General features: G+C 45.2%; 1 protein-coding gene across 2 annotated transcripts; it reads left to right on the top strand.

The window, feature by feature from the left end:
- The first annotated feature begins 50 nt into the window (after positions 1-50).
- LOC135143984 (acetylcholinesterase-like) lies at positions 51-27,528 on the top strand. 2 transcript variants are annotated; one of them, XM_064075894.1, is made up of 4 exons: positions 51-193; positions 19,468-19,550; positions 21,560-23,396; positions 24,976-27,528. In XM_064075894.1, exons 3-4 carry the CDS (start codon positions 21,575-21,577, stop codon positions 25,104-25,106), a joined length of 1,953 nt encoding a protein of 650 aa, XP_063931964.1. In that variant the 5' UTR covers positions 51-193; positions 19,468-19,550; positions 21,560-21,574; the 3' UTR covers positions 25,107-27,528. The 2 variants fall into 2 exon arrangements, with proteins under 2 accessions (XP_063931964.1, XP_063931965.1); XM_064075895.1 differs by having other exon boundaries at positions 19,468-19,559.
- Positions 27,529-27,563: the final 35 nt, after the last annotated feature.

Raw genomic sequence — 27,563 nt, 5'->3', positions numbered from 1 at the left:
GCGACGTGACGTAAGAGTGCCGGGACGTCAGTATCAGTGCAGCGGCAGTATCTATGAGTGCAGCAGCGTCGTCTCACAGTTGCTGGTCTTAGGTCACTTACCATGTATGACCACATTAGCGTCGACGACCAGTGGTAGTGTTCTGTGACTTAAAAAAAAATCGTCCAGTGGCGCCGAGCCCCGAAAAAAATCGGTAAGTCCCTGTCGATATTTTTCCAGATTAAGTCACAAATCCGCGTCTCGCTTATAAATTGCCACCGAAAAAAACTGACGGCCGCGTTGATTTTCGGTTTTGAATATTCAGTGGCCGATTTACAATTCTAAAGTAAGCCGATTTCCATGGCGCGCGGCGAAATTTAATTAACTTCCAGGACGCGCTTTTCTTGATGATAATAATGGTAACGTTTATTGGGTGACGGGGAAAAAAGTAATGGGAAAGAATTTATTATGAAATGCGTCAGGAGTGGATTTTTTAAACTGTTTGACTTGTGTATTAGCTATGAATGTTGCGTTGTAGCTTCTAACTGCTGGCGGAATATAGAAAGTAAAGTATAAAATGTTACTTCTGGGCCAGGGCATTTGAGGTCTTAAAAAACAAGGCATAATCTTACAAATTTAGCTGTTTGCCCAGAAACAAACAACCGAAAAAGGCCTAAAACCTCTCAAAAAGCATTAATTTTTATCCACCCCAAAAGTAAAAATTTGGCACACGAAAAAACCGTTAAAATCTCCCAAAATATTGCAAAATTACCTCAAGAACGCCCTAAAAAACTAACAAAATACCTTGTTTTTACACACCCAAAATGGCTTTTTACTTCTAGACCAGGAGATTTGGCGTCTTAAAAATCAAAGTTGAATCTTACAAATTTAGCTGTTTTCCCAAAAGTCAACAACCGAAAAAGGCCTAAAACTCTTTAAAGAGCATTAATTTTTATTAACTCCCAAAAGTACCCAAATATTAGTAGAGCACCAAAAATTGGGCACATGAAAAAGTCCTACAAATTTAGTGTTTTCTCAAAAGCAAACAGCCGAAAAAGATCTAAAAAAACTTACAAAATGCCTTGTTTTTAAGCATCCCAAAATGGCTTTTTATTTCTGGACCAGGACATGTTGTATTTTGTTAGTTTTTTAGGGAGTTCTTGAGGTAATTTTGCATTATTTTGGGAGTTTTTAACGGTTTTTTCGTGTGCCCAATTTTTAGTAGTCTACACTTATTTGGGTACTGTTGGAGTGGATAAAAATTGAAGCTTTTTGAGAGGTTTTAGGGCTTTTTCGGTTGTTTGCTTTTGGGCAAACAGCTAAATTTGTAAGATTCTGCCTTGTTTTTTAAGACGCCAAATGCCCTGGCCCAGAAGTAACATTTTATACTCTACTATGGAAAGTTAAGTACTCTAACAGGTCCGGAATAACTATTTTAGCATGAATTAACTGCCATGCGAAGCGTGCACTATACGTTTCTCGACGCTTCGCAAAACTTGGAACGGCGTGTCTCTCTAACAACAATCTAGATTCAAGGTTTCTTCGCTGTGTCACTATTCTAAACTTTTTTGCTGCATAGTGTGTTGCATAAAAGATGTACAAAACCGTAGAAATCAATGTAAAGTACAAGATTTTGATTCGTCTGTGGTGCAAACTCCGTTAACACCACTGCATACGCTAAAGCTTACACTTTGCTGAAGTAAGAAAGTCGTTCATAAAGAGAATAAAAAGGACAAGAGCTAGATTTGACCCCTGAGGGGTGTCACAACCAGCTACAAACTCGTATGATCGAAAACCATTTAAGACACATAATTGACTCTATTATATAGATGTGAAGACAGCAATTTCGGTAGACGTGGAGCGAAGCCAAAAGCAATCAGCCCTCTTAAAATATCACATAATGTATTATCGAAGGCACAAAAATCCGTGTAAATGACATCGACTTATCGTATATGTAAACTTAAATTATTTTCGGGCTAACTAAATATCTTGGCTGTTTTTTCTGGAAAATGGAAAGAGCAAAGGTTTCGTCCTGCATTAGCATTGAACACTCCCCCCACCCCACTTTTCCTTCTTGTAGTCTCTCAAACATGTTGGACTTTCAGCTGTTAAGTATTTGGTTAACTAATTTGAAAGGATTTTCGTCGATCTTATCGTTATTCTCAAAAGTATGTTCACTAAGGGTTGACTTTTAAAATTTGTTCCATTTAAACTGAGGGCTCCTTGAATTGCGTGACACTTGACCTGTTTATTTATTCAATTTAATTTAATTTAATTTAATTTATTTATAACGGAATCTCCAATTTACATTCTACAATTATTGCACTAAATTAACTAAATAATTCATATTCGAAGAGAGTGTTCCCTAATATGTAGATAATAATAATATTGAGTATACTTACTTTTAATGAGAAGCTTTACAATTGCGTTAAAAATCGCTTGGAAAATATTCAGATTTTGCTTTTCATACTACAGGAAAAATTGTCTGTTGAATTGACAAATGTTTCTTGGTAAGTTGTTGTTTCAAGTTAACATAAAACAAAGTATGTATTTAGTAGTGTTTTTCGTGTTTGTAGTTGTTATTACCGTCATTATTTGAATAAACATATTTCCGAACGTTTTGGGATTTTTTTTGTGTTTCTCTGCCGGCGTCTCGGAGGCCTTGAGGAGGGTCCGTTCCGTGCCGAAACGTCGCCGTAAATCGTGCCGGCACGAAAAAAGCGGAATTAAGTCCCGATTAAGCCGGCGATAAAAATGTTCGCGGAATGTAGATCGCCTTGTCGAACAGGCGGCGCAATTTTCGCTTTTTTACAACAAAAATACAAATTTTTTCCAATTATTAAACAAACAGAGCGCCAGGCGGGGGTCGGCCGCTGATTTATTCAACACGAAAAAAGTAATGTCACCGAATATGATTACAGGGTAAACCGATAAAACCACGACACATTTAAAAGTCACGTAACTTTAATGTTAATCAAATTATTTCAGGTCTACTTTCTTTGAACTTTCGACTTGAGAGTTTAGGGAAAACGCCGCCTCTGCTTCGCGCTGCCGTGGGGTGTATTATGCAAATTTTTTATGATGGCACCGGCGGGGGCGGCGCGGGGGCGACTCGGCGGCCGGCGTAAACACTGGCGATACGGCGGCATCGCGGAAACGGACGTCGAATTCGGGAGGAGCGGTATCTGGGTTAATAGCGACAATAACGGAACGGAATGCTTCCACGTTTTGATCGAAATTATACGCTGTTTGTCTGATGGATATCGAAAATTTATTAATATGATGTCGGATAAGAAGGTTACGATTTATTGATGACGAACTCGCGCACACACGCACGGAGACGCTCTTCTATGTATTTTTAAATGCGCTCTGGAGGCTCGTTCGTCCGCCACCGGCCCACGCTCTTCCGCGTTGCCGTCCAACATCTACACCAGCCTCGCCTCCGATTGGTCAGCGATCGAAAAACACACCGACGGCCCCTAACGACCCCCGAGAACCGTTCGCCGTAAGAACAAAATAACATCCTACTTAACGAAACGAATTCTTGCAACATTGATCAGCCCATCGGAGCAAAGCCTTCCCGCAAGAGCTCGCCGCCGCCGGCCCGGCCCCTGCGCTTATCCTGATTAAAATCAGCAATCGATCATCGTCATCGTCAACGATGATTCCCCTTTCGCCGCAGCGGAATTTTCAGCGGAACGTCTTGAATTTTTCAGCGAGGCCGAACGCCGCTGCTGCATTGCGTTTGCGGGCGCATCAACCCCGCCGAAAATGCAGCTGCGGCGCCCCGATATCATGCACCGGACTATCAACCCGCTGACCTTTGCCCTTTGCCCGTTATTCCGTTATTATTGCGGCGGTTGTTTCCAAGTGCACGGCCGGCTTTAATTCCGGCACTGTGCGCCGTTACGACCGTGAAATTGCAACGTTGTGTTACGTTTTGTGGGCTGATTTGATGGTGCAATTTCGTTATTGCGGACGGTTATAGGGGAGGTGGGGGGCGGCGATGCGCCGCGGAGTGCATTCGGGCCGGCGGTGGAGAAAAGTTGCGGAAATTTCTATCGAAGTTGGGCCGGTTGAAAGTTCGGAAAAAGCAAATGGAATTTGCCGTTTTGACGGTCGGCAAAGATTCGATTCTGAAACGGTGGTACGTTTTTAGTGAGCGAAGCGAGCTGCAACGGTGTTTTAAATTTCGTTATCACAATCTTTCGGTATCCAAACTGAATGTCGTATTTTTAGTTACCTTTGCCATCTTGTGAAAACTTGCCTTAATTCAGGGTTTTTCATAATGACATTTTCCGAACATCGCCCACCGTGGACAGAAAAAAATCTTGATCTATATATAAACAAGGATAAGGACTGAAAATCGACTTTGACCTTTCGAGTCTTACAAACGCGTTCAAAGTTTTCAGTTTTCAACACTCTTCTAATACGTCCAGAACATTCAGCGTTTTCTAAATTCGAAACACTTCAAAGCTGTAAAGTCAAAAGCAAGGCTGAAGAGTTAAATAGAAACATTCGCAAAGTCATCAGAACGTGAAAAAAATGCGAAAAGTTCAATTTTGGTCATTTTTCGGGCGTCCTTTTGGCGGCGTTTTCCCGCGTCAATTTTTGTTTTTCGAAAGCGGCCTTCGCGTCGGCCGCCGTCCCGATAATCGCGCAATTTACGCGATTCGCCGAAAAGCCTCCGTTATAAAGTCGTCATTAATTCAGCGAGGCTGGCAAAGCCCCTAATCCTGAAATATGGACATTATGCATTTATCGAGCGGCGTTTAACGGCTCATATTCGACGAGATAAATCCGAGAGACGGTTTAATGAACCGATAAATCAAAAACCAATAGGAAATCGAGCCGATAAATTTTTTAAAAAGGTCGCGCGCAACACCGCCGTCTCCGCATAAATTTCACTTTTCATAATAATTCCGGGCCGGGCATGTTAGTTTGGCAAACGCCATTAGCCCGTCACCGGATCCGATTAAGTGGCCGACTTCAAAGACCGTAATTAATTTCGGGAATTATCAAACGTTGCGACATTAAAGACACAATTAAAATCTAATTAGCGGCGGCAATTAAAAAATGGACGCTTGCCGATACGGGGCGAAATTGGTTTAATGCCGGAAATTTCGGCCGGAGAAAATCGGTTAAAACAAGCGAGGCCGTGTTTGGCTTCCATTAGGCGCGCACAAAGAAATCTAATCATTTCGAAAAATATCGGAAACGGAAAAGCCGCGCTAATTGGTTACGGTGGCGATAATCAATTCGCAAGGCAGCGTACCTGCTGTTGATGATTCAATTAAAATTTTTTACGCGGAAGGGTAGGTTCGGAGGGTGAATTATTCAGGCTTGGCAACGCGAAATAACAAGAATTAACGCACGACCTTCCACTCTGACTTTTGCCGGGCGCCGAGATCACCGCCCCTTTCCACCACTAAAAAAGACCAAGAAGAAAACACAGGAAAATCAAGACACTGACGAAAAAATACAAAAACTTGGATTATTGGATTGAGAAAAGTTCCAGGCCCAGGAACCCCCCGAGATCTTAATTCTCATCTTTTCCAATATATTTACTTCCATAAACGCTGATTGTACTTTCACTCTATTCTTACACGGAAACGAAACGAGCGCGGAGATCCACACGTCGTAACTTCGAAAAAAGCTCATTGTTAGCAAATCTCGTCAAAATGGCTTCCTAAATCCTTTACTATGACCTCGAAACTTCACAGTGTTTGACGCCACATGGATCAGGTCCTGAAATTTCCGGAGACGGATACGAGGAGAAAACTCGGACAGACGTTGTGGTTTTTTTCAAAATCGAATTTCATTTGTGGGATCAAACGGGAGGAATTACGGTGCCGTCAGATGCAGAAACCGCCTCCGAGCATCCATTATGATATGCAAATCTGCAACGCTAGTTTAATCAACGAGATACTTCCAACAAATTGTCAGAAACAGCAGTTCGAATCACGGCGAAACAACCAAAAGAAAAACTGCGAAAGTGAAACGCGAGACGCAAACTCTGAAAACTTCGGACGCCAAGTCTACTCGAATTTCAAATCGAAATCGCAACAGGAGCTCATCGACTTTTGTACCTCTGAGAAATTTATTTAAGACTGAAAAGCGCTTTTAAAAAAAGGTAGAACACGAATTAAATACTTAGTTGTCTAAAAAAAAGGTAAAACTGACTCAAGTGTCTGTTCAAATAAAACAAAAAAAGTCAAATATATCATAGATCAAAAGAAAGTTGTCAAAACAACGAGCACGTTCGCAGCGGTAATTGTCCTAGAAAGTCCAGTCACAAAAAAGTGTAGAACTTTCCGATCCCCCGCCTCAACCCCTCCCCCCAAATTTTCCTCCAAACGCCATTAACTAACAAAACAGCCCCGAAATCGAACCATCGCTCTTTGACATTTCAACTTTTTGTACTACCGTTCGTTTTTATCCGCTCTATCTTGTCACTTTTTCGTTCACTTTTTCTCTACTTCCGTGCGCAAAAGCGAAATTTTTCAACTCTTTAAAAAATCGCTAAATTTCATAGACTTGTTGTGTGACGTCGAATCACCGTGGTGAATAATAGACAGCCTGACGAGCGTCCCAATTCCGGTCCCACGTTAAGTTATTAATCGCGGTGGCGGCGTCCCAGCCGGCGCTAATTGCGTCCTCGATGACCGCAAAGTGTGCCCAGAACCCAACACCTTTCACCTCGCCACCGAACCAAACCGTTAACCCCGTTTTAAAAAAACCTGCGTACGATAAAAGACTTAATAACGACTAAAGCACAACACTCATTTTTCTTTTTATAATCCCCACACGCCAATGCAGTACACTTCTCTTATTAACCGAGATATATACAAAGCCCAGTTTAATTTTAAGTTGAGTTCTGTACGTTACATCGACTAAGATTATTTAAAATCAACTAATAAAAAAGTAACATGTTTTCGAATAAGGACAGATTGACTTTTTTGGGTTTTCCTTCTTTTATCTTCTCTGTAGGTCCGATGCCTCGTTTCCGTCCGAGTGCCGACGTTGCCACCTAGTGACTTCAACGCCCCTTCGAAAGACACAACACGCCTCCCCGCGCATAAATTACCCCACGACACGCTCTAATCTGACCTCCCGAAAACTTTTTTATTAAAAAACAACTCGCCGCGCTTCCGGAGAATTTATTATTAAATCGCGTAAATTATGCAAATGCCGCGTCTAACCGAAGTCGTCCAATCAGAAGAAGCCCGCCTAATCCACAAACAGCGGCGAACTGAACTCGCCCGTGCCCGAAAATCCCCAATTAACCCCTATTGATTGTCCGGGCCTCTCGCTCAGTGCCCATCATCGCCGAGATCGCCCTCAAGAAAAATCCGGTTCGACATCACCGCTTTGTCCGGTGGCGGCGACCGGAGCGTAACAGTGGTTAGTGTATTCGGTGGGGGCGGCGGCGAGATGCGAGCGCGGCGGGGAGAGAGGCGCGGTCGTAGACGAGGAAAGACTACCCGATCGATGAACACTCCGCACAAATATGGTTTATTTTACAATTCCTACTACTCACGTCCTTGCGGAACGGATCCGCTCGCTGCCTCTTCTTCGCCCTGTTTGGGGGCTCGTCGACGGAGGCGGCGGCGTGCGGAGCGCGCTTACGATGAAGACAACACGAAAGCTGTTTTGTGCTTTCTGACCGAAGCTCGTAGGGAGATGCCCCCCCTATAATCTTAAATGCATCTCGGAAACTTTGCAAAATCTGAGTCAACACGCAACTATATGTCAAATGTTAAACATTTTGGTGGAATATCAGCCGAACTTGAAAGTATTTTTGAAAATGTTAGTTTGCTCGGTCCATAAATGTCGGTTAAAACCCATGCATCAAGTGAATACTAGGTGGATGGGCCGGGCAGCATTCCACAAGCGCTGAATTTTTAATAAACGATAAATACTAACTAGCTCGCCGAACTTAGCCCATTTCGCATCCTCCCCCCTCGTAATAATACATTACAGTTACGGTTTAAAAATAATCCTCCTTTATTGTTATTTTAAGCCAGCGCTAAATTTAAACCTCACCTTGCACGAGAAATTTTTTTCCCGTCCGTACCGTTCGCTCCCCGAAAAATCCATTTTTTTTTCAATTAATTTAAAAGCAGCTCTAATGGCGGCTTCGCCTCGGCCTCCATAATCGCCATTGTTTCCATGTCGTGAACACTAATAGCAATTCGTTTTTACTGCTAATCCTCCTAACCTGATTTTCATGTATCTGATAAGCCCGATCGATACCCGTCGGAATTAGCGGCTCGAAAACTGACCTCCCTAAGATAAAACCCCCGCGAAGAGTCTCGTTTCGTCACGCGAGCCGCCCCCGCTGAAAAACCGCAACGCAGCAGTCTTGTAGGTGTTCAGACGACGTGGCATCGCGAGGGTCCGCGCTGGCACCAGGGACTTTCTTAATTTTCATGAACGACGTCGAAGGTTAAAAAAATCGTACGAAACGTGTCTTAGCAAGTTTTTTCGTTTCTAGACGTTCGTCTTGCTCGTTTCTGGGTATCGATAGTCGTTTAATGAAGATCTAGAGTTAATTGCGGTCCGGACGGTCCCCCGACGTGCGATATATTAACGCGAATAATAAACAAGCCTCCGTCTTAAAGGTCAAATCTAATAAAGCCCGTAAATCCGAAAAACAAACGTTCGTCTTGAAAACAAACGGCGTAAACAAAGGCAGAAACAAAAGCGATTGAGTGTTTACAGAACAAAGAAGTCGGCGTCGCGCGTTGCGCTCCGGGCATCTCTCGCCCGTCCGGAGAATCCTGAAAAAACTGAAAAAGCGAAAAGGGAGAAGCCGACGCATAAAAGCTTGAAAAGAATCGTGCATATTTACGATGCAATTTCGTTAGGTTCTTGTCCGTTTATCTAATAAATTAGGTCAGGACGGTAAAGACGCGAGTCGGCGCTGCCGCTATTTTTCCCTTAAACAAGTAAACTGAAACTGAAAGCAGATAAGAGCTCCAGGTATTCACGCTTATAAAAAATTCATAACGTCTGAAATTTCCCCGTGACACTGTCATATTATACGACGTAATAAAATGGGATAGAAAAACGAATAAAAGATGTCGAGGGGCGGCGAGGAGGACAAAAGGCAAATGAGGCGGCTGTTGACGGGCGGTTAAGGCTGCGTTTTGCTTGCTGGAATTTGTAAAAAATTTTAACGTCACCTACTCACATCAACGCCGATTCTATCCACACACGCCGGCAACATGGAAAGCGAAATAGGAGAGGGCAAAACGAACGGTTAGCAAATCGCGTCAAGATGGCTTCCTAAATTTCGCGCATATTAAATGGTAACACGCGTAGTCGGAGCTTCGTCACGGCGTCCATCACACGTCAGCCTCCTGAGTGATCGTTTGAAATTCCGGCAGCTTGTCTTTGAGATGGAGGATCTACATTTACACGCCAATATTCGAGACGATTAAATATCCAACAGGTGTACAGAACGAGATATTTATAAAATATAAACGTGCATAAATTAGGAATTTTCCGAGGAACTACGCTTCTCGTCGGATATTCGTTACGCACACTTTCGATATCTTTCTTGTTCAAACGTCTCCGCACTTATCGAATGAACTCGCTCTTGCCAAATCCCCGCTTTGTCCTAGCCCAACGCTCCTCGTCGGAATTGAGTCGTAGTTCGGTTTTATCCCCGACAAAAGGAGCGTTCGTCGTCTAATTGATTATAACATCGTTTTGTAATTGCTTCGTTAATTTTCTCGGAGGATACACGAATCGATAAGGTGTAGTTAGGGGCGTTTGAGCGTACCACTCGTTAACGAATTATAATAACGAGGCTCATTGTGAACGCTGACAGAATGATAAGGGCCCGGAAAACTGAACAATCGAACTATATTCCGTTGTTTTCGGCGGCTTTTCAACGGGGATTATCGATCGGGACGCGAGTAAATAGGCGGATTCGATCGATTCGTTACTTCTCTGACAGCTGATGAAGTGTCAAATTTGGATCGGATGGGAGAAGACAGAAACTGGTTGATTGCGTTAAAGACGCGTCGAGATATGTGTCGAGCGGTTTCGTGTCTCGTAACTAACCCGGCGCATCCACCATTCCTAGCTTAAAAATGAATTAGCTTAGTTTATAGTTCGTCGAGTTATCTAGAAGCCATCGTACGTTCCAAGGTTAAACGCGAATGCAAGCACGCCACGATAACGAGTTTAAAACCCCCAGAACATTTTATCTGTAACGTCGTGTTAATTTCCGCTGGAATTTTTCCCCACTCGAAATTCCTATGCAAATATCGGAACCGAACGTCCGAGCAATCTCAAATATTTTCCTCCCTTTTTCTTGGAAAATCATTTAATTCGGTAAGCATCGACTCGACAAACAAATAAAACCCCGTTAACATTTTAAAATATTCAATGCCCTTTTCAATCCAATCGACCTCGGCGCTGTTTGTTTTCCTTCCCACGGATCAAAATAAAAAAAAAACAAAGAGGGAAAGAGAAAGAAAACTCGTTTCCAAAATAGCCAATTACATAAATCCGTGCACTTAAGCCGTGCGACATTTATAGGTCCGATCTTGACCCAGATAGGCGAGCAATTTACTCTTTGCTGTCTATTATAGTTCAAGGAATATTTGCCGGATTGGAAAAATGTACAGTGTAAATAAAATGTTTGTCTTGGGGCGGCAACAAGCTCACCCTCTTTGACCTCCACTTAATTCTCCGTGGAAATTGAGCAAGAGGCATTTGCGACCGCAACCACATTAGGCTTTTTGTGCGGATCGGGGCGGTTTACGAACCCTCTAAGTGTCCGCGGGGGAGGGGGCGCTTTTTACGCACGCAGGGGACCGGAATTAATCCTACAGGTCTTATGAAGTAATTAAGATATAATAGGCACACAATAAACAGAGGTAATTGGTCTTTGCTTAAGATGGTGGAAGGCCCGGGCAAGTTTTCGGGCGCAAATAGGGTAAAGTTTGGGCGTGCGAGCAACGAAATTTGCTGGGGATAGTGTAGGACGTTAATATTCTCCGAGACCTGCAGTTTTTTTGGAACGGTACTTCAGGTGACTTTCGGAAAGTGTAACGGCGTTACTTTATTTTGTCGTAAATCTTCACAAAACAGCGGAACTCGTTTTTCGACGAAATACCTCTTGCGTATTTTAAATTTCTGTGTCACCCAATTGCGGCCAGTGCAAACCCGCCCGACGGCCGAGTCCAACGACACCGTTTAGTGCGTGTCGCGAATAAATTTCGCCGATCTTGATATGCCGTCCTAATTAGTTGGAAAAATCCCTCGCGAAGATTTCCCTCTTCCAAATCAGGATTAATTGTTTTCGAGGCAATCAAGCCCGGAGACAGCGCGCGCTCAGAAATAGCCCCGAATGAAATTTCAGCTGAGCACGGCGTTAATTACCCTTTTTCGAAACTCCGTCTATTAAACATTTAATAACGTCGCAGATTGCCATCGAAAGTGTGAGAGCGGCGACCGTCGATTTTCTGGATTTTACAACGAGATAAACATGAACACTAATGACGAGATCGTATCGGAACGCATTGCGGCACGAGCACAAAGCGCGGAATGAGTTATTGGGTCTTAATTCCGCCGCAAAAATCGGAAGGATAACCTCGAAATCGATAAGGACGTAGGGGAAGGTGGGTCGACCGGCCACTCCAGGCTTAACGTAAAATAAGAGACAGGCTTTCGAGGGAAACAAAAACAACTACACGATCACTAGCGGGTGTTTTGCGACCAACGCACACCGTGCTGACACCCAAAAATAACAAACGCCCGGATTTTCGCCAACCGATAACTTATATTTATTATTGCCGCTGAATCGATGCGGACGCAACACCTGGGGACTTTCGATTGTCGATCGGGATCGATCCTCTCCCGGCGCATCCACCAGAAGTGTCAACGACGGCCGAAAAGGGGAATAAATTCGGGCTGCGCCATGCCGTGGCAACGCGGCAGCGTGCCTCAAATGAATTTATTCAAACACATCAGGTTTTATCCTCAGTGCGGTTCTTCCTTGCAAAACATTTCCTTTTCGTGCGGGCGCCCCACTGCGCCAAGGTCGCCGTAGACACGCCAACGTCGTAAAATATTTTAATTGTTGTAGTGGATCGTGAGATAGGGCGTAAGTGATGAGCGTGCCGGAGTCGAGAACGGCGGGAGGACGGACGGGGTGGACAGTGGGACACCCTACATTAAAGACATGTGTCTTGTCGGGCCCCATCCTTGGCCTACTGACTTCTCGAAAGCACAAAGAGCTTCCGGTAAAAACGGACGACAGGTATTCGCTACGATTCGATCTAAGTAATATCGAAATTTGTGGCAGCTTGAAATTTCATCTGCGTGTTTATCGAGACGATCGCAACGAGCTCGCGGAACGATTAAATTAAAAACGTTGTTAATACGATGTTCCTATTCCGAGTCTTTGAGTAAAGTCGTTCGTTGTGCCCGAGCCGAGTCTATTATTATTAAATTTGAGCCAACGATCAAAGTTCGTTCGGCACTACACGCAATTTTTACTTTGCGGATAACACTTGTATCGATTTACTTCTAGGCCGGTTCGGAATAAATCTGTCGGTTTCGCAGTCTTAATCTTTCATCATCGAATGCAACGATCGATCGAATTTTTAACACCTTCGTGTATTAATTCGAAACCTCGATGTCCAGCTGTGTATGAAATTGCCCCAGCGTCGCTCATTTTCTCTCGTGTCGTAAAATAATTGATAGCCGAAGAGCAAACTACACTGTTTCCGATACATTTTTTAATTAAAAGAGCCCACGAATCGATAAACGGGGGCACAACAGCAGCTGATCTTACCACTCCATCTATAAATAACAGGCATTAAGCAAGAGTGACGTCACTGGAGGGTTCGATCACCACTGAATTGTTAAAATGGCACATTTGTGTCTTATTTAACACCAGATGAAGGTCCAGACTAGTGGCTGGGTTTTGACAGGCGATGATTTCGGGCCGAGGGATAGAAGGGTTTCCCAGAGGGTTGATGCACATTCCGGGGATGAATATGAAATACGTTCTTGTAAGTGTAAAAGGGGAGGGTTGGCTTAGTTGACAGCGGCAAAACCGTAGTTTAACGCCGCAGATAAATTCGAAATGCGACCTTAAAGGTCCTGCCATGTCGCACGACCCGAAATCATCATTCACAGGATGTTGGACCGAATAGGATGCACTAGAAAGTCGCTCTGGAAAAAAATCAAAACTCGTAGGTGCGAACTGTTTGCTTTTATTTCGGGACGAATCGATCGCATCGCTTTGACTCCATTCGCCTATTTAGGTCAATTGCAAATAAGAACAGTCGGACGAATACTACAATAAAAATGATAAATACGTTGCGGAAATTACCTCGGAACATTCGGCGAATTAATTGCAGGGAGTACGGCGAACACACGCGACGGTTCTACTTGCACCTGGAGCTAGTGCAGTCCTTGTACGACGACCGACGAAATTCCAAGTGAATTATGACAGCGTCAATGCGTCGAGCTCGGTTAATCTAGATGGAATTTGTTTTCGGTGCAATCTCGTCATGTGCTGGCGCATTCATTTTGGAACGATGTGCACACGAGACCGGTGGAATGTGTTTTGGAGGATTAGTTCATCTGCATGGCGAGGATTTGACCTAAATTTTGCGTAGTTCGGAGGCATCAGGGTGTAACTGTTGGAGGGCGACAGCTGGAAAGCGTTGCGACGGCGTCTAAATGCGGGCTTCCAGGTTCCGTCTGTCTGTCCGTCGTTTGTCTGTTGCGAAATGTGTTTAATCGTTATTTATTTTTTTGAAACTGACGTGCTAACAAACTGATAGGTAGTTTTTTGTGGCACGAGTTTACGAGAGTAAATAAAGTCATCAGAATCTACAGGTTGCTTGCTTCCTGTAATGGTAATTAATAATACATGATACAAGTGGGTAAAGTTATTGACCTGGCGCATCCACCATTATTATGGGTGTTGTCGCTTCGCTTTTGTTATTGATTGTTATGAATCATTAATAAAATGTACTGAGTTAATTAAAATAATTGCTATTATTTTATCGAGTCATCAATCACTTACCTAAAGCACAGGTTTTTACGTCGCGTACAAACAGGAACGCCGAACTAATAATATTGGAGTAATTCTAATCAACTTAATGTAAATTAAACAAAGTTGTAGAACAACTTTCAAACACCACACGGAACTAAATTATAGTAAATCTCTGCTAATTTAGGTAAAACCTGTCAACCTAATTTTTAAGTTAGATAATTTTTAACGACTATTGTAGCAAAAACGACACAAAATTACAATAACTTCCAGCGCATCGCCTATCTTTGCAAAAGCGTCACCCGCCACCCCGTCCCTTGAATTCGATAAAGGTAACATACGCCTTCCTAAAATGTCAAGTGCTGTTTTAAATAAGTAACCATAAAAAGGAAACCGAGGAGCGGCCGAATTATCACGGAACGTGCTTTATCTTACGTTTAACGTTCCTCTTTCAACACACAAGGCCGTTAATGATTTTTTCCCGTACAACTATAAAAACGTTGTGGGTTTTTAGCGCAAGGGTAGCTCGAAATTTAACGCTTGCACAAATAACGAGATTTTGAGGTCAACGACGACTCCAACGTTTATCTTTTTTTTTAAATGATTGACTGCATTTAGCGCTATTCCATTAGACGACGAGTGTCCACATATCCACATAACTATCAGTAAAAACTGCTGTTCTTTAACGACGCCTTAATTGCACTTTTACTGAATTTATCTTCGTTTTTGTCTTGTCAATTGTGACGTGTGAAGTTTTGTTTGTTTTCTCCTCGAAGAGTATTTTTAGATTTAATGGTATGTTTTTGTGTCAGTCTTAAATAAACATTAACTGTCACTCAGAATTTTAGTTGTTTAATCGAACTATTTCTATTGTGTTTCGGTGACACAGTAGGCGCGCGGAATTTACAATGCGAAAGTGTTGTCTCCCATTTCCGTCGGTATGTCTGCTGGCGACTTTATTAGACATGTAATGTCCACGAAATTTAGGTAAACTTCAAGAACATTTTCTATAATAATAATAATAAGAACAATTATTCTTTATTAAATTTTATCAATTCATCTCCTGCCCAAAAACTGATGACGTCATACAATTCATTTCACTAGAAGTGTATCGAACGCCATGTTCCTTTATAGTTTGACTCTTTATTAGAGCGATCTTTCAGTGAGAGCGTCGACAGTAACAAAACGGCGCTATATTTGGTCCGCCCGGTACATCATCCCGTCCGAGCTTTCGCCATCCGTCGTCCGTCACGCTGCCGCCCCTCGGCCCTCGACTCCGCACCTCGTACGGCGTCCCGTTCTTCGCCGCCGCCCCCAAAACAAATAATCGTCGTCGGCAATTGATCCGCGTCCGAAAATAGCCGCCGCATCGTCCGAATGAAAATTTTTGTTCGTTTCCATTAGCGCCCGCGCGAATTTATTGTCACACGGCGGCTAAATAATTGACGAGATTTCTATTTCGGATGGTGCGGCCGGCGTGGCGAGCTTTAGTGAGTGCGGTAGATCGATGTGGGGTGGCGTACTCGCACGCGGCAGTGCATCCGCAGAGAGGCCAAACTTTTGACCCCCGAACGAACGTACCCCTGACCTAGTCGTACCGAGGCGAGGTCAGGCGCCGGCTCAAATGCCGCCCCGCAGTAATTTTTACGTGCAATTACGGGACGAAAACCGCGAATTTAACGAGACAGTTCACATTTACGTGACATATAAAAGGGGGTACGGAGATCGGACCGCGTTTGATTTGATTATCGTTTATTAGCGAGCTGCCGCCGCTGCGCCATTTTTTACGAGGCCTTGAACTTTGCCGGATTCAAAAGGAGGTTTGGGCGAACGGGGAGCTTCATCTCGGCCCGCTTTCACCGGATAATGGATGTTAATAGGCGCACCTGCTGGTGCTGCTGCAGTGGCTGACGGAGGAGCGGATGTTGGGACGTGGATCGAGGGGGTAAAGTGCGATCGCAGAAAACGACGTCAAGGAGAAAGTGGACATTTAACGGTTTTGTTCGGCGTAGTAATTATTATTATTATTATTATTATTATTATTATAAAGACCCAACAGACTAAAGTCCACTTAAAGGGTCTACAAAATAGCAAAACAAAAATATATGAACAGAAACCATACAATTCACACCATTCACAGACAGCGCAAATGAAAAGAAAAAGAGAACAGAAATACAATATAATTCAGGCAGAGACAACACAAGAGTGCTGAAAATCACACCCATCTCATACAGAGAACTGTCTAAGTGTATTTGTGCAGAAGTGTTTGCGTAATTCAATCATAATATCTTTTTTTTTATTCAAGTGAATATCGTAGTTATTCATTAGCATGTTGAAAGTATCACACATTTTATAAATAGGCGACCGGAATAAGATATTAGTTAATTGTGAGACGGCTCCCGTTGTTACACCGGGAAACGGGTTATAAATTGAAAAAATCATCTTTATATTTACGGTAAGTTTTGAAAAAGAAGGTTAATGATTAATGAATAATCCACGATAATGATTTTTTGTTTCATTGTCTCAGTCCGTGCTCTTGTGGTTAACCAAAACAACATTAATTGAAAAAAAAAACACGTTACACACACCTGATAAATCTGACGTAAATTCTTTTAAACAGTTAAAAACAAAAAGTTAGCAAGTGTAAGTTTAAAAAAAAAATAGTTTCGTTCACTTTTTCTCTCGGATAAACTTTCTTCCCCAGCGCGACATCACGACTTTTATTTTCAATTTTTTCTCTATTTATCAGAAATAGTTGCTGATGTTGTAATGTGAATGCTGAAAATTTATTGTAATTATTGTTATTATGAAAAATACGAATCTGTAAAGAATCCTTCAATGATAAAACAAATAAATTTTCGCAGTTTTGTAGTTAAATCTGGCAAAACCGCCAACGAGAAAATATCCGTGTTTAAAAAACTTTCAGAAAACATAAAAGCGAACATCCAGCGATCCGACCGACTGCGCCAAACCCACAAACCCGCCTTTTAATTCGCCCTTGAACGATTCCGAAATTATCTCTGCAAATGACAACATCATCAAAACTCCGAGGAAAAAAGAAACCGACCATCCGGCGGCTCCTTCTCTGCGCTCCGCTTTTCCGCCCTCCGGCCGCCGTCCCCTTGCGGCAAATCCGCGCCTCCCAATCCGAAAAATCCTTGACCTTTATCTCGTCGAAAATCGTAAATAATTCCGTCTGAAAATTTCAGGCCGCGTTGGCTGGAGGCCGCCGATAAATAACCGTCAAAGGTCAAATCAGCGCCTCCGCGAGTTCAAATCCGCGATTATAGGTGGTGGTGGTGGCGGCGACCGCCGCCGCACAGATTCAATCTTCGGCTTAGTGCCCGTGTCAAAACACATTTGTATGGGCGACAAGTCACGTGTTCGCTCGCCAGTAAATTAACCCTCTTCGGAATTTCGTCGTCTCTCTTTTTTCCCCGCGCTGCGCCCTCTCCCTCATCTAATTTAAACCGAATCTTGGGAATATAGCGCAAAAATCGATCGCGCCAATCGCGGACATCCATTACCGGGTCATCGGCGTTATTAATCGTCGGCAAAAAGTCGCCGACACAGAGTCAACAGCGGAATCGGATTGAATTAATTCGAAACACGATTGATCGATGTAGCCATAAAAGAGTGCTCGATGATAATAATCGGGCGAACGATGCTCGACGCCGGCCATTGTTCTCGCTGATAAATGGTTTTAATAACGCACTCGTTAAGACGGGGAGGGTGGGTGGTGGTGAGCTACTTGGCGTCGCTAATTATCGCCGAAATCCGATCGGAACGAAGAAAACAAAAATGCAAAGCGCTAATGGACGGTGCAAAAATGAATTACGACCCGACGGCCATTAAGTAATTTGGTTTAAGTTGTTTGCGTTCTGGTCGGATTACGAAATGATAAATAATCCCAAGGACGAACCTTGAAAGCTTCGGCTTCGTGCGTCTGACGACCTCGGGGCCCACCTGGAACAGAAACAGAACTAATTCAGACGGGCATCGAGCGAGGGCGAGTGCGGCGCGCCGTGCCAAAATTCGAGGTTGGGTTTTTTTCTCCTCGAGCGTTGAGGTAAGAGTTGCGTTTCGGCCGCATTCTTTTTTGCGTCTTCCACCTTTTCGAGGCGGAAGGGTCGCTGCTTCGAACCTACTCGTTACCCGTTTTCCCCGTGGCTGGTTTTCGCAGTTTTCTCCCTTCCGCCCGGGCCAATTTTCCCATTCTTCTCCATCCCGTCATTATCACGCATGATGAATTCCGGGCCAGACGGTACACAGTATTCAATAATTAATTCCCCTCGGTATTGTTGTTTGTGATCTGATAATTAGTGCGTCGTTGACAATATTGAAGAGAACAAGCGTAATCACCGCACGGAACAATTATTTCGAGGCTGGAACAATGCGGCGGGAACAATGCATATTAATAAGTACGATTTATGGGCCGCCATCTAAGATATGGGACGTATAAACGTCCTTTATGCGACCCGGCGGCCATATTTCACGGTGAAGGACGCTGTCCGAGGCTCTATCGCCGTAATCGCTTAAAGTTCGAACGGAAGGAAACACCCAGCTGACAACTCCACCTGCAATAATCGCGTACGCGCTCTCCGTCTCCGTCTCGACTTTGTCGCTTCGCCTAAAACGTCTATAAGCAAATTCGGGACCACGCAACCGCTATTCATCGGGGAGACGGAGTCGTTACACAAAGAATCAACCATAATAATACCCGCAAAGTTCGTATACAAGAAACTTGTTCATTTAACAGCCTCGGTTCGGCGTATACAGACGCTTTAATAACTTCGGTAAGAGGCCGTTAAATCCTTAATACCCCCCGTAATTAATACTTTCATGCATAAGGGCAAAAAACGACTTCGGGCACGAAATGCGCCTTTCGGGGAGTCACGTAACGGAGACGCTACGCGTAACCCTCGACCGATACGATACGTTACGCACTCGCACCAAAGATTACGTACAAACAACGACTCGACTCCCCGTCGCAACGTCCGCAATTAGAGCGAAATGCAGATTCGGCTCGTTCCCGTCCACTTCGCCTCGGAAATCTAGTTTGCCAGAACGGCTTAAACTTAATCTAAGAAAACAGATCTCGTCTAGATGCACGAGATATTCCGACGGGAACGTAAAACTCCGACGTCGGGACTCCTTTACGCGGTAGCGTTTCGAGTTTGGCGCGCTAATGGAATCTTCGCCCCGTTCCGAACTTGCGGAATATTTTAAAGCTTGATGGAGATTTGATGTCGTTATCGGAATCTTCACCGGACGCGATATTGTGGGCTTGCGTGCGAATCGCGTGCATGTCATGTCCACACCTTGGATTTTTCGTTCCGATAACAATACGGCAAAAAATTAAATTACATGTTGGTTTTTATCAAAGTGCAGATTGTTGATTTATCGCACAATTACGATTTGACAACTTTTTTCAGCTCCAGATGTTTGTTTTGTTTCAGAACGCAGGGGTACTGAGTGCCGGTTACTCCGACCTAGCTGAGCAATATGCCACCGCATGCTGTGTACTGTTGACATTCATCCAGTAAGTAAGGTACGTCCCGCTAAGTAAAGAGACAAGATTTGATCTTCAGCAAACCGTAAGCAAGCTGTTGACAAAGTAAGATTATACCGACTACCGTCGAATGTTCGGCAAAGAATGGAGAGACCTTCAGTTTACCGTATAATTAAAAGGTTCGAGGAGGACGTTCTGAGTCCGTAGCTTCCAAAAATACTATAAGAAATCGATTCGTTATAATTTACACGTCTCGAGATTTATTCAGTTTGCTGTAACGTACCTAATCTAATTAATAGTTGTTAATAGTAGTAAATTGGGTTGATTCGAAATTTGTCTCTTTACTTTTGGGAGAGCCCATACTCTCGAAAAGGTAGAAATTCGAAAACCCCTCACGACTGCGCCAAAATTGAAACTCCCGTCGCGGCCGATTAGAAATCGGTCTGGTGGTGTGCGCGTGGGCGAGACGCGAAAGCCCCGTGCAGGTCGCCGCCGCATTTCGAATACAATACCAAAAGGTGTCTTTGACGGCCCTGCCGAAACCTTTACCCCACGCGGGTTTTAAGCCCATGTTTTCCCTGATCGTTAAAATGGTGGCTGCGCACGTGATATATTGAAATTTCTTTTTCCGACTTATCTGTTTGCGATATCGACGGCCCAGAAAAGTTCCGAGAAGGGATCCGGACCCGCAGGACCTTCACGGTCCGTAATTATTTGCCTCGGCTGCGGGCGGCCGACGCAAAGGAACGCCGAGCCGTACGTCCGCTGGAATACGGACATAATGAGCCCATCCCTATACACAGGTAACATGATCCCATTACGTCCGTACACAATGGCAGCGAGAGCAGCGCCCTAGGCGCCGAGCTCTAGCACTGCACTAATTACGATCGGAGTGAGCTCGCTAATTGGAGACCCGGGATAGACCCGGTCGACCGGACTCGCCTATTATGAGTTACGCGGATGCAGGCGCCGACTGCAGGACCGGATCCGTTAGTTTAAGCTCATTTGCATCGGCACCGATGCTTAATCCGGGTAATTTAACTAGTTTGACGCCCCGGACGGACATTGGCGCGCTCCGATGCGCCGCAAACAGAGCGAAATAAATTTTCATTAGGGCGCTCGCTGCTCCCTTTTTTTTTTCGTTCTCTCCTCTCGTCGAACCAAACAATAGCCGGCGTATGCCGGATCGATGCCGGCTTTAAAGAGTTCCGGGTCGGGACTAGACAACCGGGTCTCATCAAAAACAGATGTTGCCCTTTCATTATCGCAAGAAAGCTCGTTAAAAGTTTCAACCCGTGGCGATTCGGTGCCGGTTTCCGCTAATTATTCGCGGCGAGCGGCCGCCGAACGACCAGGAACTGGCGGCGGCAGTCGAGTGCGCTCGAAAAACAATCCAATACGCCAACTCGACGAAGTTTCGTCCGCAGTTAACTCGGACGAGTGCTTTCGGCCTTTTTTTATTTCGCGTAAGCCGATCGGTAATTATCAGGGCTTTCCGGATTCGCGTCGATGTTTATCCGTTTCGGATCCGCAGCATTATCATAATCTCGCCTCGGACGATTCTTCCCTTCGGCGCTTTCCCTTTCCTCGACGCATGCATACGTTCCGAAAGGAAGACCGTCGATGATCTTTAAAGTTGCGATCCCGGCTCCCATCAATCTCCTCGGCGGTGCCGTAAAATCGAATCCTCCTCGAAATCTCGAACACGACCTTGCGAGATGGTGCACTTGTGGCGTTCTTCGGGCGAACGGCCGTTCCTTCGTGCGCTCGCTCAAAAATAGATTCTCACGAATCTTTGCTCGAATCTCATCTATATAATTGCTCCTTATCGGTAATAAAAAGCCTTATCGGTCTGTGTCGAAACCTTTATTTTCTTTTACTGCCGTTTTACTGCCCGAATAGTGCGCCGCCTCCTTGCGCGCTTCCAGGTCGCGTACGAGCGGCCCTTCGCAAACGGCCGCCTAAATCATCCGCTGCGGTCCGACCCGGAGTCCAGCGGTAATGATCCGCTCGGTTATTTATAGCTTGTTTTGTTTCAGAATTATTGAAAAGCGATGACTGGAGCGTGGGCGGCCTGCCTGCTGGTGAGCTTTCTACTTCCCTCATGCATCCCGACAGCGCACCGAGGCCGCCACCACCCCCCCGAGCCTCACGCCGAAGCCTACCACATGTCCCGGGACACGTTGTTCGACCCCCACCGGGACTCGGAGGAGTTCCGTCGCGACGCCCCCGACGACAAGCGGGAGTTCACCAGGCGCGACTCCGAAGATGATCCGCTCGTGATCCAGACCAAGAAGGGCAAGGTCCGCGGCATGACGCTGACCGCCGCCACCGGCAAGAAGGTGGACGCGTGGCTGGGCATCCCCTACGCGCAAAAGCCCCTCGGCGGGCTGCGCTTCCGACACCCTCGGCCGAGCGAGAAGTGGGACGGCGTCCTCAACGCGACCGCGATGCCGAACTCGTGCGTACAGATCATAGACACAGTGTTCGGCGACTTCCCGGGCGCCACCATGTGGAACCCCAACACGCCTCTGAGCGAGGACTGCCTGTACGTGAACGTGGTGGTGCCGAAGCCGCGGCCGACCGCCGCCGCCGTCATGGTGTGGGTGTTCGGGGGCGGGTTCTACTCGGGCACGAACACGTTAGAAGTTTACGACCACAACATCCTAGTTTCCGAAGAGAACATTATTCTAGTTTCGATGCAGTATCGGGTGGCTTCGCTCGGTTTCCTCTATTTCGGGACGCCGGACGTTCCCGGAAACGCCGGCATGTTCGATCAAATGATGGCGCTCCAGTGGGTACACGATAACATCGCCGCCTTCGGCGGCAACCCCAACAACATCACCCTGTTCGGGGAATCGGCCGGCGCCGTCTCCGTCTCCCTCCATCTGCTGTCTCCCTTGTCGAGGAACTTGTTCTCGCAGGCGATCATGGAGTCGGGGAGCGCGACCGCGCCGTGGGCGATCATCTCGAGGGAGGAGAGCATCCTGAGGGGGCTGAGGTTGGCCGAGGCCGTCGGTTGTCCGCACGAGCGGCACGAAGTATCGGTCGCCATCGATTGTCTGAAGAAGAAGGACCCGGTGGATCTGGTCAACAACGAGTGGGGCACGCTGGGGATCTGCGAGTTCCCCTTCGTGCCGGTCATCGACGGGGCCTTCCTCGACGAGTGGCCGTCGCGGGCCCTCGCCAACAAGAACTTCAAGAAGACCAACATCCTGATGGGCTCCAACACGGAGGAGGGCTACTACTTCATCATCTACTACCTGACCGAGCTCTTCCGGAAAGAGGAGAACGTTTACGTGAACCGGCAGGAGTTCCTGCGGGCCGTCACCGAACTCAATCCCTACTTCAACTCCATCTCGCGTCAGGCTATCGTCTTCGAGTACACCGACTGGCTCAACCCGGACGACCCCGTCAGCAACCGCGACTCGCTGGACAAGATGGTCGGCGACTACCACTTCACCTGCAACGTCAACGAGTTCGCCCACCGGTACGCCGAAACCGGTAACACCGTCTACATGTACTACTACAAGCACCGGACGGTGAACAATCCGTGGCCGTCGTGGACGGGGGTGATGCACGCCGACGAGATCAACTACGTGTTCGGCGAGCCGCTCAACCCCACCAAGAAGTACACGCCGCATGAGGTGGACCTCAGCAAGAGGATCATGAGGTATTGGGCCAACTTCGCCAAGACCGGGAACCCCAGCCAGTCGCCGAACGGCGTCTGGACGCCGACCTACTGGCCTCCGCACACCGCTTTCGGACGGGAGTTCCTCACCCTCGACATCAACTCCACTGCCACGGGCCGGGGACCCAGACTCAAGCAGTGTGCCTTCTGGAAGAAATACCTACCTCAGCTCCAACAGCAAACGAGTGAGTAGCGGCGGCGCGCCTTCTGCTGCTCCGCCGCCCGCCTTTCAACCAAATTATGCACGTGACCCGACTTCCTGCGAGCGGAACAAACACATTATGCCGCCGCCGGAACGCAAATACCTGCTCCCGGTAAAACGGAGGAGGCGGCCTCGTTCGACGCGCTCTTTTTCGAGGCTTCGACCCACACTGGGACGATTTAAAAAATACGAATCAGTCTGATTCTGTCAAAAAACATCATAAAATCTCAACTAAATTAACAACAAACGAAACTTTTATTTTCAAAAGGCATCGGAAATGCCATTTTTTCAGAAATCCAGGCTGGTATTTCGGGCGTAACAATTTTTGGTCGATTTTTGTATACACAGTTCAGATTTGCTATACGAGCTGTGGCATTATCCTGTTGGAAGAATTAAAAACGAATGTTTGTTTTTACAATTTTGGTATTTTCAGATTCGTCCCAGTGTGCGATCGAGAGGCCGCGGAATCGTCCGCGTAACGCCCGGATTTGCGCGGGACGGAACATGTTTGGATAACGGCTTGCAACGGAGCGAAGCCGAGTTTATGCAAATGCAATTTGGGCCGACCGAAGTAGCTTTTACGTTTCGTCTAACTCGGTTAGGCTTTCGCCCCGTCATCTCGGACACTTTGCGTTCCCGGATCCGATTAAAACGTCGAGAACGGATGGTTCGAATCGCGAATTTCGTCAAAAAAGGGTTCGCGATTCGTCGGCGTGGCGTTAAAAATGCGCCAAAGTTTAGGTCCCTCGGCGCGTTCGCGTGTTTGCCTACCTGTTAAATTGGGTCCGTATATTCGCGGTTTCCCCGGAAAAATATCTGCGGGCCGTTCGTGTTTGTCTTGTGAATTCGTCGCGTCGCGTAAGCCGGCAATTTCATAGTTGAGGGGTCCGTAATTCAGTGGGAAATTATAAAACATTTACCTCTCTCTGCATCGCCGTTCCGCCGCGGACCCGTGCAACGCCGAAATGAAACATTGTTGTGTTCGCTCGCTACCCTATTCCAATTTGGCTGCGTAATTGGACCAATCAAGCTGTCACGTTATTTCCCAATAACAATAAGACGCGTTCGGAGCCGACGTAGGGAGCGAGCGAGAGGGAAGAATCAGGAATTCGTTTCGTCGGCTTTATATATATTTAAGTGGGCACATTTGCGACCTGTAATACAATGACTGCGGCGAACCTTCCAACGACCACCGAGCACACCCCGCGGGAATACGGAATGCCTTTTTTAAGGCGCGCGTCCAGAATATCGGCGTCGCGACGACGACGTCGGCACGAACGCGCCTCCGTTGCGACATTTCCTCCTCCGCCCTCTCCGCAACGAAGAGATTAACGCGGAAATTCATCATGGAAATTAAAAAGTCTGTAGTGAGATAATTTACGCGCGTTAAATATTTACTCGGCCCGGCGGTCGACACTCGACGTTTTTCGCCTCCCTAAATAATTTAAGTTAATTTTTCTCCGACCCCCTCCGAAACTCGTCGACGGCGGGCAGGAGGTTGCGTTCTCGAATTCCCGCCAACTGCAGCCGATCCGAACTCATCGATTCATCCCTTGTTGCAGACGATCTCCAGAACCAGCCGCCTCGCCAGAACTGTACCGACGGAGCGAGCTCCTTGCGGTGGTCGCTGGGCGGCGCTGGCACCCTGCTGATGGTGGCGGCAGTGGCGGCGCTCCGATCGGGGCCCTTCTAACAGAAAAGAAACCAACCCAGAGGAATTCCCTTGAAGCGCATTAGGAACATAGCGCCTTGAAACATATCCGTTAGTGTGTGAGGCATTAAAATTCATCCAAAACCAACACAAAACAAGGAATTCGACGAGTCGATTTATAGATTTTCGCTTTTACGCTACGTAGAGTCAATCAATGCTGCAGCAGACTCGCTTGTGACGTAACAAAATTCATGTTCACCCGGCCTATACAGGTGGCTGCAATGCGATCGGAATTGTCGAATCGCGCTGAAAGACTAAAAGGAAAAGATCATTTTTCTGTTTTTCGCATAGGTGGTGAGAGGGCGCTGCCAGCGACCATACGCACTAAATTTTTATACTTCTTGTAATGATACGGACCAGTGTTTACGAGGTTGCAGAGATTGCTTCTTAGCAGCTTAATGTTAGGGCCTATTACTGTTAGTTCTTAGCCACTATCACTTAGTTCTAGGGCTGTGCATTTACATGTGAAACGAATTTTCTGTCTCCCTTTGGCCGGATCTGTCGTCGCTCTCAGCAAAGATGGGCAGGGACGGACGCCCTGAACAAATGCCAAATTGATTAAAAAAACCAAAAAAAAAAAATCATGGAAAAAACAACTACATACATAAAACTAAACTCTGCTATACACTATGTCTTTGCTGCCTTATGAATTCATGAACAAATAGTTGACAAATAACTATTGGATCTCTCTATCCTAGTCTAGTAGATAGTACTCTAGTGCCTCCGCGATAGTAGTATTAGCGTTCTGAGTGATTTTTATCGATTAACAAAACATTTTCATGTCACGTAGTCACTCAGTCGCCTTTTTTCTTACGCTCGCCCTGCATTTACTACTCAAACATATCCAGATTATGGTGCAAAACAAAACTATCTAAAATACCTAATTAAACTTAGAAAATACTCTCAAAACACTCTGTACATAACTAAAGAACAAAAAAAAAACAACTCTTATGTTTAGCTGAATTGGATGTTGTAGAAAAGACGGCGGACGCCACGTTGCATCCCAGCCAAACCTGTACATATCCGTGATGCCCCCGCCCCCGATTAGATCAGTATTACCAACGCTCCAGCGTCGTGCCACTAGAACCTCAGACTGTCGTTGTTGATTTTTTCTTTTCCCTCGTCTCTACTCGTAGAAAATCGCACGAAAGTGGAACGTGGCGACCTCTGTCACTCTGTAGATAAGTGTTAGTTAAGTTATTGGCATCGATAGGTAAGAAGTGGCAATGCTTCTGAATTAATTAAAGTCAAACTAATAATTGTTATCACCAGAAAGCAGATGGCGCCGCGGCATGACGGCGCACGAGATTAAGCACGTACGCCGTGTTTCCGCCGCCCCCTCTGCGAAACTCGACCAGTAATGTAAATTTTGTAATGTTGTCGTAGATTTTCATAAAATTGCACTGGGTGTGAACTAGATAATCGTTTTATTTTTTAGATTGACGAGAACGGTTTATTTCGCGTTGATCGCTTTACAATGAACAATGACGATGTAATTTGCAGTTTGATGTGAGCATTCACGACAAAATGTTTAATGTTATTTTACTATTAACAAAGTTTTATAAAAGACACTGCGACTGGCTGAAAATAATACTTGAAACAAACTCTAGAGAAAAGTAAAGTGTCTCGAGAATAAGTATTAGGTGTTCCAGAAATAAATAATGAACATATCATTATAGGTTTAGTCAGATAGAATAAACTACATATCCATGCTTTATGATACTCAGTACAGTTTGTAGGCTACTCTTTGATTGCTTAGAAACGATAATCTTTGTGATATTTTCCTTGAGTTGTTGTAACTGACCGTTGCGTACCTTATTGCCGAACCAACATGTGTACCTTTCGCATTGTGATGGACCCACATTCTTCCAAAACATATCGTTTCTAAGTACTTGAATATGTTCAAAATACGGCTTGTCAGATTCTTCCAGTTTCAATCTAAGGGCTACCTTCGAGTAATAATTAAGCAAAAAGGAAAATTAACTAAGTATAAACTTTAAAAGCCTAATAGAAACAGCGAAATTTAAAATGAAAAATTGTCCAAAGCAATTTATTCTTCTTATGAATTTATTTTATAAAACTATTTAAACTTAGTTATTGTGATAAGAATATAATATGAAGAGAATATTTAAACGGTATACTTATATGGGTTATATTCTCGTTTGCGTTCAGAGAACTTACCGACCGTAGTATTCGTTTTCGTTACGTTTACCGTCATGTTAGTCGATACAGTACTACAACTATTTATGCTACTATAGATGGCCTATAGTCTACAGTAAACTATGCTTATTATTTAAAATATATTGTAAAATATTATTATAAATATATTATTGATTATAGGATTGTTGTAGGCCATTGGCTGTATAATTATTATTGAAGATTGATTGAATTAAAATAAATGAATGCTTGTACAGAAAACGTCTTTTCGTGGACCCGAAC

This window comes from Zophobas morio, unplaced genomic scaffold (assembly GCF_036711695.1).
Source record: "Zophobas morio isolate AGI-343-1 ecotype UQ-CSIRO unplaced genomic scaffold, CSIRO_AGI_Zmor_V1 ptg000081l, whole genome shotgun sequence".
NCBI lineage: Eukaryota > Metazoa > Arthropoda > Insecta > Coleoptera > Tenebrionidae > Zophobas > Zophobas morio.
Note: the sequence above shows the minus strand (reverse complement) of the source record. Positions and strands in the feature narration are given on the sequence as shown.